At 44.1% G+C, this 19,553-nt stretch overlaps 1 protein-coding gene across 2 annotated transcripts in view; it reads left to right on the plus strand.

Moving 5' to 3' along the window:
- The window catches only part of bchs (WD repeat and FYVE domain containing 3 bchs), a 227,185-nt gene extending 211,464 nt beyond the window's left edge, over window positions 1–15,721 (plus strand). For both annotated transcript variants that reach the window (XM_037413472.2, XM_037413474.2), the window contains 2 exons: window positions 12,999–13,196; window positions 15,380–15,721. In XM_037413472.2, the coding sequence (XP_037269369.2) occupies window positions 12,999–13,196; window positions 15,380–15,482 (301 nt within the window). In that variant the 3' untranslated portion in view covers window positions 15,483–15,721. The remainder of the gene's footprint in view (window positions 1–12,998; window positions 13,197–15,379) is intronic.
- The last annotated feature ends 3,832 nt before the right edge of the window (window positions 15,722–19,553 follow it).

Genomic DNA, 19,553 nt, shown 5'->3' on the forward strand with positions numbered 1-19,553 from the left:
ATCTCACAGGGATGTTACAAATTGATTTTGCGCCAGAAATAATGATGCAAGAAGCTAGAAACTTCTCAGATAAGTGCAAAAATAGGTGCAGATTTCGAAAATGTCAGCTTCAAAAAGTAGATTTTTTTGCAATTTATGGCCTTCGAAGACCCGTGTCCCCCCTTAACAGAAAACAGCGTTACTGGCACTTTGCCAAGACAAAGTGCCAAAGAGCGGGTTGTGCTTTTTTCAGACGCTATGTGTGACACGCCATTTATGTCTTACTGTCAAAGCAAGCATCCTTATCAGGCCACAATGTTGTTTTTTATGCTGCCACAAACTGAGCATCCTTATCACATATTTCGCCTGCGAGCGTCCTCCTCAAGACGTAATCTCGCCAACACACTGCATGCTCATCTTGCTCGGTTCGAGTGTAGACATATGGTGCCTTTTGAAGAACACCGATTATTTTGCTTAATTTTATGTTAAATTGACAGCGTTCGAAGTGAGTAAAAGAAGAAAACACACATGAACCCCAGCCAACCAATTTTTCTGGCATACCCTATGCACACTTCGCCATTACCTCATGTCTTACTAACTGCATGCAAATTTTATGTTCAAGAGGGTAATTACCATACTTAAAGTAGGAAAGTTGTTAATATAAATGAAGGAGCACTAACATGATTGACCAACCGCCGCGGTGGTCTAGTGCCTAAGGGACTCGGCTGTTAACCCACAGGTCGCGGGATCGAATCCGAGCTGCCATGCCTGCATTTTCGATGGAAACAAAAAAGCTGTATGTCTGTATGCTCAGATTTGGGTGCACGTTAAGAACCCCAAGCGGTTGAAATTTTAAGAGCCCTTGACTACGGTGCCTCTCATAATCATATGGTGGTTTTGGGATGTTAAACTTCACATATCAATCAATATGATTGACCGAAGCCATAAAATAACTGAAAATCAGGACTTTTTTTTTTTCTAAATATAATTTCTCAACCCATATTTTACAGCTAAGTCCAAGTCCTTGAAGACATCGCTGCAATGTTGTCTAGACTAATGTTTTGAAGATTGTAATGGAAGAATACCCGTATTTTCTGAGTATGGTGAGAAGGGAAGTGGCCACATCATTGCACTTTATGCACTTCATTCTTGAAATTTTACTGTCTTGCACAGGGATTATATATATATATATATATATATATACATTATAATGTAAATGCAAGGATGCAAGGTCAAAAGCGGTAGCAGCGTTGGTACAGAAGCAGCAAGAGCAGGCCGAGTATACGGGCAGCGTTGCAGTAGCAACCAGGCAGCCTTAGCTCGCGCCTCGCGCCATTGTGTCGATGTCGCTACAGCAGTGGGCATTCCTCTTCACTACATTTCGTCCCCCGTCGGAAAAGGAGCCTTCCTGGCGACTCACAGAGAACAGAGTACGAGCGGATCGTAATAAGGTTTCAACCTCTGTAAGTGAACGGTTTCACGACCCCGAAAGCACTGGTCTGTGGATGGCGTAACTGGTTCGACGATGTAGTTAACAGGTGAAGTCTGCGAGACAATGCGGTAGGGTCCTTGGTATTTTGAAACAAGCTTCGAGGAAAGGCCTGTAGGGACAGCGGGAACCCAAAGCCGCACAAGAGTGTCCGGAACAAAGTTAGGGTACGGCTGGTTATTGTCACGTCGAGATTTTTGTCTTCATTGGTCGGTGGTTATAAACGACTGGGCGAGCTTACGGCATTCCTCGGCGCGGCGGGCAGCTTCATAGATAGGTGTAGACTCGGAGGAATCAGGGTGGTAGGGTAGAATGGTATCTAGTGTGGTGGAAGGGTCTCGGCCATATAACAGGAAAAATGGCGAAAAGCCCGTAGTCGCCTGTGGAGCAGTGTTATATGCGTATGTCACAAAAGGCAGAATGAGGTCCCAACCGGAGTGGTCTGAGGCAACATACTTAGATAGCATGTCCCCTAGGGTATGGTTGAATCTTTCCGTCAATCCATTCGTCTGCGGACGGTCGGCGGTGGCAGTCTGGTGAATAATATGGCATTCGGCAAGGAGTGCGTTGATGACTTCAGAGAGGAATACACGTCCTCTGTCGCTGAGAAGTTCACGTGGTGCGCCGTGGCGGAGAATGAAGTTCGGCAGGAGAATGAAGTTCCGCAGGAGAAAAGATGATACGTCGCGTGCTGTGGCAGCAGGCAAAGTGGCTGTTTCCACGTATCGCGTCAAGTAGTTGACAGCGACAACGACCCAACGGTTTCCGGAAGCCGTCAATGGCAGAGGCCCATTCAGATCGATTCCAACGCGGTCGAAAGGCCTGGCTGGGCAAGGGATTGCTGCATGTGACCAGAGGCGTGATGAGGGAGAGCTTTGCGTCGTTGGCACTGAGGGCATGACTGAATGTATTTGCGCACAAAGGTGTACATGGCTCGCCAATAAAACCGGGAGGAAAGCCGAGCGTATGTTTTGAAGACGCCCGCATGTGCGCAATGAGGGTCAGTGTGGAAAGCTGAACATATTGCAGCACGAAGATGGTGAGGTATGACGAGTAACGACTTTCGGCCGTCGGACTTGTAATTCCTGCGATAAAGGAGGCCATCGCGGACCTCAAAGTGAGCCGCTTGATGGCGCAACGTTCGAGAAGATGGAGAAGTCGACGGGTCTGAAAGGAATCGCAGAAGAGTGCTGATCCAGTCATCCTTACGTTGGTCAGATGCCATGTCGCAGTTTTCTGGGAACGCAACCATTTCGTCCACGGCAGATAGACATGCAAAGCTTTCGGAGGACACAGGTGAACGTGATAGGGCGTCGGCATCAGTGTGACGTCGGCCAGACCTGTAGACAACACGCATGTCGAACTCTTGCAACCGCAAAGCCCAGCGAGCTAAACGGCCGGAGGGGTCTTTCAATGTGAATAACCAGCAAAGCGCATGGTGATCGGTGACTACGTCGAAGGGGTGACCATATAGGTATGGTCTAAATTTACTTAGGGCCTATATATTTGCCAGATACTCCTTCTCTATGACAGAATAGTTCTTCTCCGCTTTGGTGAGGGTACGGCTTGCGTATGCGACTATGTACTCGTCGAATCCCGATTCGTGCTGCGCGAGCACGGCGCCGAGTCCAACACCGCTGGCATCGGTGTGTACGTCAGTCAGAGCAGTCAGGTCAAAGTGACGCAAGATTGGCAGCGAGGTTAACAGGTGGCGCAACTTTTCAAAAGCATCGTCACAGGCGGGTGACCAAGCGTAACTTTTCGAGTCACTGCGCAGAAGTTCAGTCAAGGGGCGGTGATCATCACAAAATTCCAAATAAAGCGGCGGAGATAGGAGCAGAGGCCAAGAAAGCTGCGCAGATCCTTCAGAGACGCAGGTTTAGGGAACTCTGCAACTGCCTGAAGCTTGGCGGTGTCAGGAAGAATACCGTCTTTAGAACCAACATGGCCGAGAATGGTGAGCTGATTTGCGCCGAAGCCCCATTTCTTCAGGTTGAGCTGAAGGCCGGCGTCAGTTAGGCACTGCAGTACTTCATCTAGCCTGTGGAGATGCGTTGGAAAATCTGGTGAATATATAACTACGTCATCCAAGTAGCACAGGCATGTTTACCACTTGAGACCATGCAAAAGATTGTCCATCATCCGCTCGAATGTTGCGGGCGCGTTGCAAAGACCAAAAGGCATGACACAGAATTCGTAAAGGCCATCAGGTGTGACAAAGGCCGTCTCAGGCTGATTTTCAGGTGCCAGAGGGACTTGCCAGTAGCCACTCTGTAGGTCAATAGAAGAGAAGTACTCCGCACCTTGGAGGCAGTCAAAGGCATCGTCGATTCTCGGTAAGGGGTAAACGTCCTCTTGAGTTGTTTTGTTAAGACGACGGTAGTCAACACAGAAGCGAATTGACTCGTCCTTCTTAACGAGAATGACTGGAGATGACCAGAGGCTATTCGAAGGCTGGATGACGCCACACTTGAGCATGTCAGCTACTTGGTCATCGATAACCTGGTGCTCGGCTGCGGACACGCAATAGGGTCTTTGACGCAATGGCGCATTGGTACCCGTATTGATGCGGTGACACACAGCGGACGTGCGGCCGAGAGGAGTATGCTGGCAGTCAAAGGAAGAGCGAAACTTCTCCAGCAGTCGTAGAAGCTGAGCACGTTGTGAAATGGTTAACGTGTCGGCGATGGAGCTGCTTAGTACATCAGGCCTAGTAGTCTGCGGCGAAGAGGCACAAGTCACTCCGGCGACTTCGTGTTTGGCAGAAGGACCAGTCGGCATGCCGACAATTGCAGAAGGGTCGAGACTGTAAACCCACCCGACGCACTCACCCCGAAGTAGTGTTACAGGGCATGACAAGAAGTTCGAGATGAGCAGTCTGCTGACGCCGTCATGAAGTTCTAGAAGGGCATAAGGTAGTGGCGAACAGTTGCGGCAAACGAAAAGCGCAGAAGGCATGAAAAGGGCACTCGGCTCGGCGAGTGAGTTGCAAGACACCATGGTAAGGGCGAAAGAGTGCGGTGGTATGATGATGTCTTCAGCAACAAATAGTTTGTCCCCGGTTTCAAGAGCATCATTTTACAGAGCGTCACCAAACACTTCAAATTCCACCTCAGCGCGAGAGCAGTCGATGACGGCCTTATTAGCGGAGAGAAAGTGCCAACCCAAAATGAAGTCATGGGAGCAGGAATCCAACACTAGTAATTCCATGACATAGATGAGGCCATCAATCGCGATGGGAGCAGTGCAGGCAGCGGCCGGCGCGACGTGCTCTGCGCTGGCTGTACGAAGTGATATACTTGCTATTGGCGTCATAGCTTTTTTGAGCAAGGGGCAGAGTCTGGCACTGATCACTGAAACTGCGGCACCAGTGTCGACAAGAGCGAGTGCAGCGACGCCGTCCACATATACGTCGAGAACATTTGTTGGGGAAGAGAGAGGCCTTGGTCTTTTCGCGGGCGACGCAGTTCCTGCCTCTGGAACTATGGCAATCAGTTTTCCCGCTCCGGCGATGAAGGACGACAACACATCGGTGATGGCGAGCGGCGATTAACAGGAGGGCGGTGGTCGGCGTACGATGACATCTAGTCAGGGGGCTGAGAGCCTGTGAACGAAGGGCGCGATGGCACATAAGGGGCAGGTTCGAAGCTCTGGTGGTAGACAGGGACGCGTCGGCGGCAGTATCGCACTATGTGGCCAGGTAAGCCACAGACAAAGCCTATTGGCCGATTGTCGAGTGTACGCCATTGTCCACTACTCTGGAGGGACCTTGGCTGAGCGATTCGAGGAGTAGGTCGCGATGGCACGGCTGATGGCAGTGACGTAAAAGTCTGAAGAGGTGGTCGAGCGGCCACTTCAGCATAGCTTAGAGGTGCATTTACCTCGGCACAGGCAACAGGGGTCGGCAACAATGAAGTGTCACGGGCAGATGGCAGAGCCGCACAAACTTGCTCCTGGATGGCCTGGGGAATCTTTGCTGGCAGAGGTGACGGTGTTTGGCCGACTGTAGATAGCAGCGATAGCTGACGAGCGATTTCAGCACGAACAAACTCCTTGATCTGCGATAGCGGGGACTTAAGGTCAGAGGTGGTGGTTAGGCTTGAGAGAGTGTCATCCGAGAAGACGCTGTCGTCAGAGCTCGTCAAAATTCTGACACAACTCGATGAGCTCAGAGACAGTGACAGGGTTCTTCAAGAGCAGCATTTGAAAGGCAGCGTCGGAAATGCCTTTCATGATATGTCGAACCTTGTCAGTTTCCGCCATCGTCGGGTCGACACGCCGGCAGAGGTCGAGGATGTCCTCGATGTAGCTAGTGAATGTCTTTCCAGTTTGTTGGGATCGGCTTCGTAGGCGTTGTTCTGCGCGAAGTTTGTGCACTCCAGGGCGTCCAAAAACATCTGCGATGCAGGTTTCAAAGGTCGTCCAAGTGGGGATATTCGCCTCATGGTTTTTGTACCACAGCTTGGCAACATCCGTTAAATAAAACATCACGGTACCAAGCTTCGTGGGATCGTCCCATTTGTTAGTATCGCTGACTCGTTCATAAGATTCCAGCCAATCCTCAACGTCTTTCTCATCGGTGCTGCTGAAGATATCTGGTTCTGGGAAGTGCTGGGCACCGGAACAGCCCTTGCGTGGCGAAGCCGGTGACGGTGTGAAGACAGCGTCGTCAGGCATGACGGACGGCAGTTTTTGGCTACACATTTCCAGGACTGGGGAAAAGCGCAGCACTCTCCACCAAAATATAATGTAAATGCAAGGTCAAAAGTGGTAGCAGTATCGGTACAGAAGCAGCAAGAGCAGGCCGAGTATACGGGCAGCGTCGCAGCAGCAACCAGGCAGCCTTAGCTTGCCCCTCGCGTCAACGTGTCGATGTCGCTGCAGTAGTGGGCATTCCTCTTCACTACAATATATATATATATATATATCTATATATATATTGTAGGCATTCATTAAGCACATCTAATATCTTCACACATATTCATCATCATGAGTGGTCGTCATCTTCTTATGCTGTGGGGACTTGTCTTGTCTGAGTTCTGTGCCTTGGGCGTGGTCGCCTCATCGTGTCTTCTGGGCCTAATAAAGGTTGCCTTCACCATTACATCACAAGTGGTGGAGTGTGCTCTACGATCTTCCGTCCTCTCCCATCCCGATCTGCCTCCTGGAGCTCCGCTCAGGTTGTCGTTTGTGCCAGGTGTCCGGTAACATGCCTCAGAACGAGCCGACCGGCGCTTCTGCGTCTACCTCCACGGCCCCAGCTACCACGGCCTATCCATCGTAGATTATCACCGCGCACCAGCGTGAGCCGCCCACGTTCGCCGGACTTCGAGGTGAAGATGTGGAGGATTGGTTGGACCAGTTCAATCGAGCGAGTTCCACTAACAGCTGGGATGATCCCAACCAAGCTTCGCCATGTTTCTTTCTATCTCACAGGCGTAGCGAAAACATGGTTTTTCAATTATGAAACGGACATTACGGACTGGACACGTTTCAAGCAACAGCTTCGCCAAATTTTCGGCACCCCGGTGGTTCGTTCAGCTCTCGCGAAGAAGACACTGGATGCTCGCAAGCAACAATGCGGTGAGTCCTACACATCGTACATAGAGGATGTGCTTGCTCTCTGTCACCGTTTCAGCACGTCCATGTCTGAATCAGAGAGAGTTCGTCATCTATTGAAAGGGATCGGCACGGTCGCGTTCAATGCCTTGGTCATTCAAAACCCGACTACAGTTGCTGACGTTGTTGCCACGTGCCAACGCCTAGAGGAACTTGAATCCCAATGGTTACCGCCGGACAGCGCTGAAAACACTACCACGACTTATGCCTCATTGCGTGCCATGATCCGGGCGATTATACAGGAAGAGCTGCAATCTTTCGGCCTCTCAATGACACAGAGTCCACCTCCCCCCTCCAACACTGTTTTGCGCGACGTTGTCAAAGAGGAGTTGACGTCCATGACCAGGCCAGCGTATGTAGACTCTCCAGTACCTCGACTCCAGCCGACATACACACAAGTCCTCGCTGGCTCACCACCCGTCGTACAACCGATGCCCGCACACTCGACGCCTGTCCCGCTGGCTTCGTTGACTCCGAGTGCGCCTAGCCAGCCCTATATATATATATATATTGTATAAATTGACCACAAGCTAAAATACCCATATTCTCTATGTGAGCACATCACCACGTGTCTGTCTCTGAGTGTATTTTTGCCTGCAGAGCACGATATGGTGTTCATCAATGTTGATGAGGGAGTAAGCTAGAAGTATTTGTCCTTACTGGTGTGCCTCTAGCACCTGTGGCTTTTAGTATAAGTGGAGTGCAAAGGAGAGCTTGCGCTATTTGCAGTGTGCATTTCGATACTGCAGTAAGCCATTGTCGCTTGTTAATGGTACTATAGGTAACAACTAATTTCTTAACACTGTCATCATAAATGTAGCTGCAAGCACAAAGCTTATTATTATAATTACGGGAGTCATGGCACTGCTGTGCAAGGTTCCCTTTTAATCGCTTAAGCATACTGTATAGATGAGATGCCCAAAGAAATAACACTACTGAAGGCTGGGATATGGCAATGCAAATATACTGAATGTTGAACAAAACAAAAGTGTTGCATACTCTGATAATGTTTTAAATTATTAATATTATTATCACTTACAAGCCTTCAGTACTATGATGAATCAAGAGGTCACATACTTTTTTTGTCGCTTCTCTTAATATCTCCCTGCTATCAAAGAAGTTATTGAGGCGACCAGTGGAAAAAAAATTGCTCACTTGTAAATGTGTCAGATTATTGATTTCAGAGGTTACAGTCCCCTGAGATTGGAAACACAGCTTCGTCAGGGAGCACATGAGAGCACTGTTGAAAATGTCGCTTCTGGCAAAATTCTCCTATGCTTGGCAATGCTGACAGTCCAGCTCACCTCTGCCACAAGACGCCTAATCAAAATGGCTGAAAACAGCAGAACATGTGTGCAGGAGTGGTGAAGGGGGAAAGATAGGCAGGAAGTGCAGCTTGGTGGCCTGTGAGCATTGTTCGCACTCTCTTTTCATTCACTCGACAAGCTCCATGCCATTGCGCGTGGGTTGCTGCACAGAGCTTCACTTTTTCTGATGATGTAACAGCTACACAGCCTTAATTGGGGTATGATATTTCCTAGTTGTTTTCATTGTCGACAGATTTAGGGATACTCAGGCATGGTTGTAAGAACTTTTCAATATAAGTGGTAAAATAAATGCACAAAATTTGCACCATGAGCAAAAAATGTCAAGTTAACAGATATTTCAATAGATAAGAGTTTGAATTGACAGGGCTGTTTTGTATTTTTTAACATACTACTTGCACACAAGTACACTTATGTGAAAGCATCTGCAAAATGTCAGTACATTGCTACACCAAGGTCCTGTCAAGATTCCAAAAAAAAATAAAAAAATATGGTATACTTGATTTTCCGACCTTTTTTGTAATTTTTATATTATACCCATATGATCGAATAGCGACACATCATATTTTATTTTCAAATAAAGAATTTTTTGAACCAAGGAAAAATCTAGAAGCATTATCAGGTGACGATGGCCGTTTCACAAAGAGTGTGTTTTCGTAAATTCGTGATCATGCTAACAGCGATGTGAGCTACATATCACAAATATTTTTCTGCATAGCACAGATAGAAGTAATGGAGAACACTTGATGTTCTCTAATGCTGGTAAGTTAAGTATTTTTGAAAAGTCTCGAAAAATTCTGTGTTTTTAAAATTTGTTTGTTTTCAGAGTGCGATTTCTTCTTCTGTTAATGTCATAGCTTCTTCAGATTTACAGAGCTGATAGTTCTTTATGTGAATAGTGATTCCCTGCATATACATTTGTGTAGTAATTTTTCATGTAATGAATTTTGTTGTTCAAGACATTAGAAAAAAATGTTGGTCGATTTTATAATTGGGTTGAATAAAAATCCACTCTCAATGTTGCTCAAAATTATTCAAATTGTCTGCAGGGGTTGTGTTATCACATTCTAGAAAAACATGTGGCATGAGTTTCATCAGAACAAACTTACAAATTTTCAAACATTGTGTTTTCAGAGCATGTTCGCTACCACGTAAGTGTCATCTGTTGTGGCAAGAAAATACAATAGCATGCTTTTTTTTCTCTGATTTTGCAGAATAACAGTACTGAGATATTGTCTGCAAGTAAAACGTGTTCTGTAAGAAAAACGTACACTTGAATGAATAGTTCACGACTTCGCTTATGTTTATCACTAGAGACCGAATTTTTAGCAAATGCCTATTTTGTTCCTTGCATTTCTATCATGCCACTGATATATGAGCATAAGTTAGAGGTTAAGAAGGACATTTATAGTTCTTTTGCAGTATCTATAAATGCCTACTTCAACATAAAAATTATTGTGCTTATATTTACAATTTTTGAGGCATAAAATGATGTTTTACTTGCTTAAAAGCACCTAGAACTTGCTTTTTAGTGCATAAATATTCGGCATGTAGTTTTCACTCAGTCCAAAGGCAGCCCCTCCTGTCGTGCCCTCCTTTTTTTTGCTTTGCTCGATTAGAACAGAATTTATCATTTGGATGCTAATCATTGGACTTTCTCAATGGTTTTTTATTATATGTCATGCTGTCCCATAATCAAAAAGGTTAGTATAAAATGCGAGGTCACTTCAGGAGAGGAGGCGAGCTTCTAGGAAGCAGTCTTCCAGAGGCTGAGGTTTGCTGGCACAAAATTGTACATTTTCGAACCATATGCCATCAGCAGTGTTTAAAATGCGTCCATTACGAAAAATCTCGGTGGCAGTAGTCCTGGCAATGGACAAAGCATGCTTTGTGTAAATGTCACCTAGTTTGCATTGGCAAATGTACAGTGACAGGATGCCTTTCACAGAAGTAATGAGTTTGCACTACGTCCTTTTTTTATTTCTGGAAGCACTTGATTTCGCCAGTAGGTCTACTGATTATATCAGTTTTCTTTGGCTTGCCTTGTAAATGCCGAATCACTTCAATTGCTGACCATACTAAACCACCTTGCATGGCACGTGCTCGCACAACGCATCCTATATAATATACTTACACTAAGCACGCAGCGCGGGCCACTCGATCTCCCACATGATTCGTACATGTATAGTGCACATCCTGTCTAGAGAGCTGGTCGGGTTGCGATGCGTCAAGAAGGATGTATCGTGTCACCTACGCTATCTATGTCTCAGTTATATCGTGCAACCTTTACAATGTGCGTTCCAGCATCCTGTGCTGCAGAGTAGAGAAGCCTGGCGGAGCTTGTGTAGCGGTGGTCTCAATTCTACTGCTGTGCTCGCTGGTCAGCACTGTCCCCTTTTGTGGAGTCTTAATTTACAACAGTGTGAGAAGGTAACACTCATCAACCCGGTTTTTCGTTAAGCTTTAGTGCTTTTGTATTAGCAGGTTTACTAAAAAAGAGGGGGGCGCGGGCAAATACATGGACATGAAAAGGTACATGCTGCACGACGCCCAAGTTGGAAAACTTTTATTTTAACGATGGTGAACAAAAAACTAGGGGATAAGAAAAAGCCACCCAAAAGTTCTCAGTTGTGCTCGTGTTCTTGTTGCTTCTTCTTGTCCCTGATTTTTTTGGGCACAATCCTTAAGATGTACTAGACTAAAATACATTTCATTCTAGTGGTCGTTTTTTTTTTTATTTTTTTAGAGAACACTTTGAATTGTGGACAATACCTCATTACAGTTACGTACTTTGCAAAATCAGAAAAGAAAAAAGCTGGTTATTGTATTTTCTTGCCACAAGCGACGTCACTCGGTAGTGAACACGTTCTGAAAACACATTTGAAAATTACTAAGTTTGTTCTGATGAAAAATGATGTAACAAGTTTTTCTATAATGTGATAATATAATTCCCTGAGAATAATTTAAATAATTTTGAACAAAATTGGGAGTGTGATTTTTTTATTATTGCTTTGTAAATCGACCAGCAGCTTCTTTTAATGTTTTGAGCAACAAAACTCACTACTCCGAAAATTGCGACACTCATGCAAACGCAGGGAATAGATATTCACATAAGGGACTAACAGCACTGTAAATCTTAACAAGCTATGACATTCACAGAAGCAGAAATCTCACGCCAAAAACAAACAAGTTTAAAAAGCATAGCATTTCTCGAGAGTTTGAAAAAAGTACTTAAGTTACCCAGAATTAGAAAATATCAGTTGAGCTATTCCTTCATTACTTCTATCCGTTCTATGCAGAAGGATATTTGTGATATATAGCTCACATCGCACATTTTCAAATTTACAAAAAGGCACTCTTCGTAAAATGACTGTCGTCACCCAGCGATGCTTTTCAATTTTTCCTTAATTAAAAATTTTTTATTTTGAAACAAAATTTGATTTTGTGCTTTTCGGCTGTATTGGCATAATATACAACATTATTAGTAAAAATGGAGTCATCAAGTATAGCACGTATTTTTTTATTTATCATTGAATCGACCTGTAGCAGCGAGACATCTTGCATGTTACATAAGCCCCAGAGCTTGCCTCTCAACAATTTCAGTGTGCTAGGCAGTTAGAGTTCAAAAAGACTGTGATTTTAGAGTGCTCCTCTGAGCATTCGGAGCAGGTTGAATTGCTGAATAAGTGTTTGCTAACATGCTAACCGACATTCCCTTCACTTTTTCAACCCCCCCTCTTTTTTTTGTTCAAAAATTTATATTCTTTGTCAAAAAGTAGTATGTAGTAGTCACATTCCACTCTGTTTTTCTCTTGCTTAAAGGAAGTTTGGCGTCACTCAAGTTTCTTGAAACATGTAATGACAAGCACTGAAAACCAAGAGACTAGCACATAATGAAAAATACTCATATGCTTGTAAATAGACCTCTGCAAGTTGAATACAGTTGATTTCAGTTTGTGCTTCTAACTACAGGGTTCAGTTTAATTATAAGAACTATGTGCATTTTTTTGCCCACAAATGTCTGTACACAGTGTGGTATGCTTCTTGGCAACTTCAACTAGCTCTCTCAGCTTAGCTTAATGGCTCTAATCAACACAGTAAGGTTTGAAGTAGCTCATAATTTACCATAGCGCTCAAAAATTATGATGGTTAACCAGGTACTGTATACTGTACCTTTGTACTGTATGGATGGTCATGGAAAGAGCACGTAGTGCCAAAGTAAGATAACCGCTGGTCATTAAGGATCACAGACTGTGTTACAAGAGAAGGCAAGCGAGTAATGGGGAGACTGAAATTTAGGTGGGGAGATCAGATTAGGAAGTTTGCAGGTATAAAGTGGCAGCAGCAAGCACAGGACCAAGTTGACCGGCAGAACATGGAAGAGGCTTTTGTCCTGCAGTGGGCGTAGTCAGGCCGATGATGATGTAGACTGTACATCACTACTGTGGCGTATTCGATTAAAGTTTCATTTTTTTTTCTGTGCAACAATTATGCCAATAATTGTAGCCGAAACTACTTTTCCATGTTTTTACTTTCTGTAAATGGGGCGCTATCCCAGTGACCGTACCTATCATGTTTCTTTTCAGGGATCACAAGACGGTGTATGTGGGTGATGCAAGGGGGCGAGTGTTCACTTGGAGTGTGACTGAGCATCCTGGCCGAGCCATGGCTGATCACTGGGTGCGAGACGAAGGTGGTGACAGCTGCCTGTCCTGCGGGGTGCGGTTCTCTTTCGCAGAAAGGCGTCATCACTGCCGAAACTGTGGCCAGCTCTTTTGCTCCAGGTCAGTGGGCCAGCGAAATGTAATGTCATATACTGAACTCGTACACTTATAGTACTAAGCTGCCCTGATTCCTTCTATCTTTTGGACCCGAATCGGTGTACAACCTCTTATTTCTCGTTATTGTGAATTCAGAATTTCAATATCTATAGCAAACATGGATATGACGTAAATAACAAAAGAAATGTAAGTAGCAAAATTTGGTATGACGAAGTGAATCTAAAATGCTCTCATGGGTATCGGCACGTGCAAGCAACTTAAATGCCTTTTGTTAATTCAGGAAATAGAATTATGCTAGCCCTGGCGTCTCGACCAGCTGTCATTAATTTGGACAACCCTAGGGATGAAAGGAGTATGGAGTGTTGCAAGCATGTGACAGAACACGGCAGAAGCAGTTCTAGGAGCTGCTGGAAACTGAGTGGCAAATATCTATATCATCACGGTCAGAAGTATGAAGTCCATGTGATCATGACAGAAACACGGGAATGCTTTGCACTTTTATATTGCTGTTACTGCCATGCATAACCCACTGCCACGTCTTGAAAACTGCGTGGTAACTATTCATTATAACACACCAGCACTGGCATCTTTAGCAGTCATGACTGAAGCAGTTTTGTTTCAATTTGGCGCAAGGTGTGTGAAACATTGCATGCCTCAAATATGGCAGAAACTATCAAAGATGAACTAGAATACTGCGGTGGTGTCAGAGCTGCCAATTTAGTCACACTGGACTTGCGATCTGTTGTCAACCAGCTGAATATTGTAAAATATGATGAGGATGTACTTGCAATATTTGGACAAAAATGGGGGTGTCGCATTTGTCGTGACCATATTGCGAAAGTAGTCACATGGCTCTTGCTGTTGTGCGCATTAGTCAGCCATGAGATGATGGAAAACTTTTTTGCAAAATACTAGAAGCAGATGGTGCAAATTTATTCACTTAGTAAGTACCATTAAGATACAGGCTGTACAGGCACTGCTTTCTGTTTGTTCAATAGTTTGACATTCAGTTAATTTGGACATTGCTTTCAGTCCTGAAAATTGAAGCCAATGAGGTTTTACACCACTGCACATGCTGAAGATATTTGTCGGGTGCGCCCTTATAATGTAACAAAGTCTTAATAACACAATTGAACATTGTTGTCGACTCCATCCCAGCTGCAGTAACTATTGGAACCAGGTTTATGCATTTGTGAGTGGCATTCTGCATTTTATACTAATATTATAGCCAGACACATAGATTGTGTCCTATATAGAGAGCCCCAAAAGGTGCTTTCACCTAAGCTGTAATTGTATTTGAAATGTAAATGTGATGAAAGCTTTCGCACGTGGGTGTAAAACCATTGATTGATATGTGGGGTTTAACGTCCCAAAACCACCATATGATTATGAGAGACGCCGTAGTGGAGGGCTCCGGAAATTTCGACCACCCGGGGTTCTTTAACGTGCACCCAAATCTGAGTACACGGGCCTACAACATTTCCGCCTCCATCGGAAATGCAGCCACCGCAGCCGGGATTTGAACCCGCGACCTGCGGGTCAGCAGCCGAGTGCCTTAGCCACTAGACCACCGCGGCGGGGCAGTGTAAAACCATGGATGAAAGTGTGTCGACACTGGAAGTGTTCCGACTGTAATTCTAGGCTTTGAGATTTACTTACCCAAGATGAGTAAGTTTTGTCAATGAGCTCCTCTTCTACATAGTTACAGTTACTATGCTTTTTCAGTATGTTGCCTGGTAAGGCTATCATGAATGAACGCCAAGTCTCAGAATTGCTTTCCACAAGGCATTGGGCAGCCTCATTAAAAAAAAAGAAATGAAAAGTTTTGGTTCGATTTTTATATATTAGCCATTGTTCAGCTTTATTTGGCCCAATGTAAAGTGTTGGTTTAAGGGGGTGAAATGGAAGTAAGTGTTGTGTACTAATTTAGCATGGGCTGTCTAATCTGGGCATTTCACTGTCAGACACTTTGCTTGCGTGCAGAAAGCACGTTGGAGTGTACCTTCTCACAAATTTTCAAGAAGTAACATGATTTGCCTTAAATTGTTGAGCTATGCTAAATGAAGTTGAGCTATGCTAAAAAAAAATAGTGAGGGTTGCCCTCATTGTGTTGTAACAAGCAATGCAAAGCTGTGATTTTCTCCTCATGCTTTTCCTTCTCCATTTGCATTGGCCTACAAATGCAGGTGCAGTCGCTTTGAATCTGAGATCAGCCGCCTGAGGATACTCAAGCCAGTGCGCGTCTGCCAAACCTGCTTCAACTCGCTGAAGCCCCCTGGGGAAACCTAGGGGCGGGACGCAGCCTTTTCTAGTCAGACATATCCCTGGACATTCCATAGCTGCTGTAAAAACTCAGTGAGCTCCTGTTTTTCCCCTGACGGTGTGCTGTATATAGCGTGCATGTAAATATTGTCCTGTGACGAGTGGTTTTTAAGTGTGTACATTAGTGGCGGGCCCATCCCACCATGCCGCCATGTAGCCACGCTTCACAGGTGTCTAAATGAATAAAAAAAAAATAGCACCAGTCAGATGACTATAGTTGCTAGGCTTTTTGTCACTACCATGTGTTATAGCAGGTTGTGTACCACCAAAGTATATATTATATATAAATATATATAAAATCCCAGAGTACTCTAAGAGCTGAGCAATACATTCATCTGCTATTTCTTGACCTTTAGATGCCCAGGTTGTATTTGATTAGTTGGTAGCCTGATATGCGTGGCTATGCTTGTGCTAGGGTCTGGAATAGTGCCTACTCTCTCTGCTTTGTGAGTGTTGTCTGTAATGTTTTCACCGCTAAGCATTGCAAGGGAATGCACTCTGAAGCACAGAATTAAAGGCTCCAGTTATGAAATGCTGCAGGTCACAAATCTGTTTGTTAAAAGATTGTTGGTGTGGAATGAACCCCACATTGTCAAGGAAGCAGAGTGTGAAAACTGTGAAATGGAGGGCAAGCACTGTTTCAATATATGACATGGTCCTGCACACAAGCCATTCGTATGTCATTTGGCAACCAGTGCATGGAATGGGTGTCAATTATCAGCATGGCAGCCTCTGAGATGCTTTTTTTTTAAGTGAACCTGTTAGTCATAATACAACCCATAGCATACACAAGTTGTTTTTATTAATCTTGTTCTTTAACTGAATGGAAGGAATGCATGGCATGACAGGTCAACCCTGTGATTAAGTTCTTACGTATGTGCCTGTAGGCCATGGATGGGCAAGTTGATTGTTATTAAAATGCAGCTATGTTTTAAACACACTTGTGACCATGTCTTATTCACATCTCAGTGCTGACTGACATTCATCAGGACTATACAAGCTGTTGTAGAAACAAAGGGAACCTGCAACAGCTTCTGAACATGTTATTTAATAAACCTTTTTAGCTGCCAAACAGTGCCATCGTGAACACACGAGCCAAAAGTTATTCCTGTAGAGAGTAGTTTACTCTTGAAAGAAACACCGGGATGGATGCATGGCTCCCGCTCAGCACTGCCACTGGCTGCAACAAGTTAGGTGCAACACAGCATTCAACAGATTGAAGGCAGCAGTACTATGTGCATAAGATTTCGTAGGGAATGCTGCAACTGCTTGATATCAGCTATTCAGTACATATATCCAGGTTTTATTAATCAGAAACACAGAACGTGTCTTGCACATCGATGTGGTAAACTTTTATATTGTTTAGTGAACGGGCATTTCTTATAAAGTGGAGAAATATTTACAGAAAGTGCAGTCCAGTCACATAATGCATAGAATAAATTACCAATGGCTTTGCTGGAGCAGCACAATGGGTGCAGAGAGAATTGAAATGCACTTGAAAAAGGCAGCAAATTATTTCGTGGTGCGAATAGAATGTGGAATCGGCAGGCATAGGATGGAGTTAACTGATGCAACGCAGGCTGAACGGAAATTCAGTGGAAGAAGCATTAACACCTTCATGGATACTAATTGGCTGAAAGTGATCAGCCACCATATTGGTGCTTTGCAACCACTGCAAGCAAGGAAATATACTGAGTGACTTTGTGCTCCAAATGAGGTTTCATCGTACAGTATATGTAAAGGCACATAGCAGTTGCTTTCAGTGGCAAAACAGATTGCTTTTTCTGTTTATTGGCCGGCAATGTGATGACGGCTGCGTCTGAAATTCATCATGCACAAGAGTTACAAGGTGTGCATGGTGCGTTAAAGTAGTGACCAGTTGTGTATAACTGACCCGTGGATAATGAGTGGTAGTTACCGGTTATGTATAACTGACGTAGTTGATTGATATTTGGGGGTTTAACTTCCCAAAACCACCATATCATTATGAGAAACGCCATAGTGAAGGGCTCCAGAAATTTCGACCACCTGGTGTCCTTTAACATGCACCCTATGTATAACTAACCCAATGGAGATGAATTTCTATAGTCTTGTTGACCAAACTTGCTGGCATTTTCATGGTTCACATGGCGTTTCATCTCTCTTTTTCATCTAGAAAACATGATCCAAGAACTACTTCAATTTAAATCGATGGGTAGGTGGCATTCAGGTGATAAAAGGCAGTGTTCAGTTGCAAATGGCAGTGACTGAGGCACAACTTGTTACACCTTTACATTTATTGTAAACAGGAGTGAAATTTGTGACAAAAATTACTTGTTAAAATAAATGTCATTAGAACGAAAGCGCTTCAGTGCTTGCAGTGGTGAAGCTTCTACCAAGGTTTGCCCACTGATTGCCTCCTGTAAAGCGTAATCACCGATTCGCTGTCGATACCTTGAGACGTGGCTTCCACTTGAAGCAACCTCTCAAAGCCAACTATCGTGCATAAGTGGTGCCTCTGTTAATTAAAGGGCCGGTGGAGTGATTTTTCTTATTGTTGTAGAAATCACCTCTCCTAATTTACTCAGCCAGACTTGCCCAGACAGGGAGCCACCCGTGAAGCCGATTTTGAGTAGGACCAAGTGAGCCCTAGATGTTCTGAAGCTCAGCGCTAGGGATTAAGCAGGAATTGCATGTGGCTCCAACTGTTTTTAAATCTGAGAGAGAACCATAAATTCTCAGTAGACTGACCTTGCGCTTTCATGATTCACTAATATGGTCTTGTTTCTATAAGTTGCCAAGTTAGACAGTAAATTATAAAGGCACATAATTGTGTAAAGGCCTTTTATCATGAAGAAATAAGATTTTCATTGTGCTGTGCGTGGATCTAGACATGTCTTGCACAGAGTGCACAAACCTGTTTCCCCTGCGATGGGTCATCGTGTTCACACAAGTTTTGAAGCATTACTATGTCACATAGATTTCACTCTTAATCACATAAAAGTTCTTACTGTAACTTTACAAGTTTTGATTTAGTACATGATATTGTATAATTATGAGGGAATCCTAGAATAGGATTCTGAAGAATTTAAAAGAGATTAGAGTATCAATTAGAGTGAGCTTAGAGAATAATTTTCATAATGTTGCTCAAAAAGTAATACAATAAAAAACTCGTCTTGAGAACCATAGACAGGAAAGATCTTATATGGTGCCTTTGAATACGTTAATACCACTAGCTTAAAAATTCATTGCTGTTTACCTGCACCTAGTGCAGGTAAACAGCAATGAATGAATTTTCGTACAGCGACTCAGACAAATTTCAGCTGCGTGCAGTGTGCATAAACCCAGTGAAATGTGTTCACTCATCATTTTAATATTATTCCATTGTGGTGGGGCTGGTTTGCAGATGTTGAGCAATGAAAACTTTAAAATTAAGATATTTTACATGTTTACTGTGTGCAGCGTGTGAAGAGCAATAAACACTGCAAGCCCAGCAAACGGAAAATGCCCCTCATGCAGTGCCTCTACAGCATATCCATACTTCTTTAAATGGGCCTGCTTGAGGATAATATTGTTGAATCTGCTTCAGTGAGTCAAACAGGGTCCGTGCCTTATGATTGTGAGCCTAACTGAGATAACTTCAAGTGTAAGCGATTCCCTTCATATTGCTGATGCACATGCCCTGGCGCACTACACTGCTACAAATCTGAGGCGTTGCTTTCCCCTTTTTACAGTGAAGCTCTGTAGAACTAGAATTGAAGGAAAGAAATGTAATGGCTCTTTCTTTTTGTTAGACACACTATTAATGAGAACTAGACAATGCTATTCTCTTTAATACTGTATATAACTAGGCCATTCGTAACTCTGCCAACAATTACCTAGTCAGCAACTACCTACTCAAAAGAAAACCCATGCAGGGATGTAACTCCTAGCAAGGACGTGCCACAGAAATCGGACAAACTCCGCAACTCGCCTCTAGTCCACTAAAATAAACACAATGATGTCAATAATTAAATAAATATATAAGTTATTAGTACACTGCACCTTTGGCCGACATAG

Source organism: Rhipicephalus microplus, chromosome X, assembly GCF_043290135.1.
Source record: "Rhipicephalus microplus isolate Deutch F79 chromosome X, USDA_Rmic, whole genome shotgun sequence".
NCBI lineage: Eukaryota > Metazoa > Arthropoda > Arachnida > Ixodida > Ixodidae > Rhipicephalus > Rhipicephalus microplus.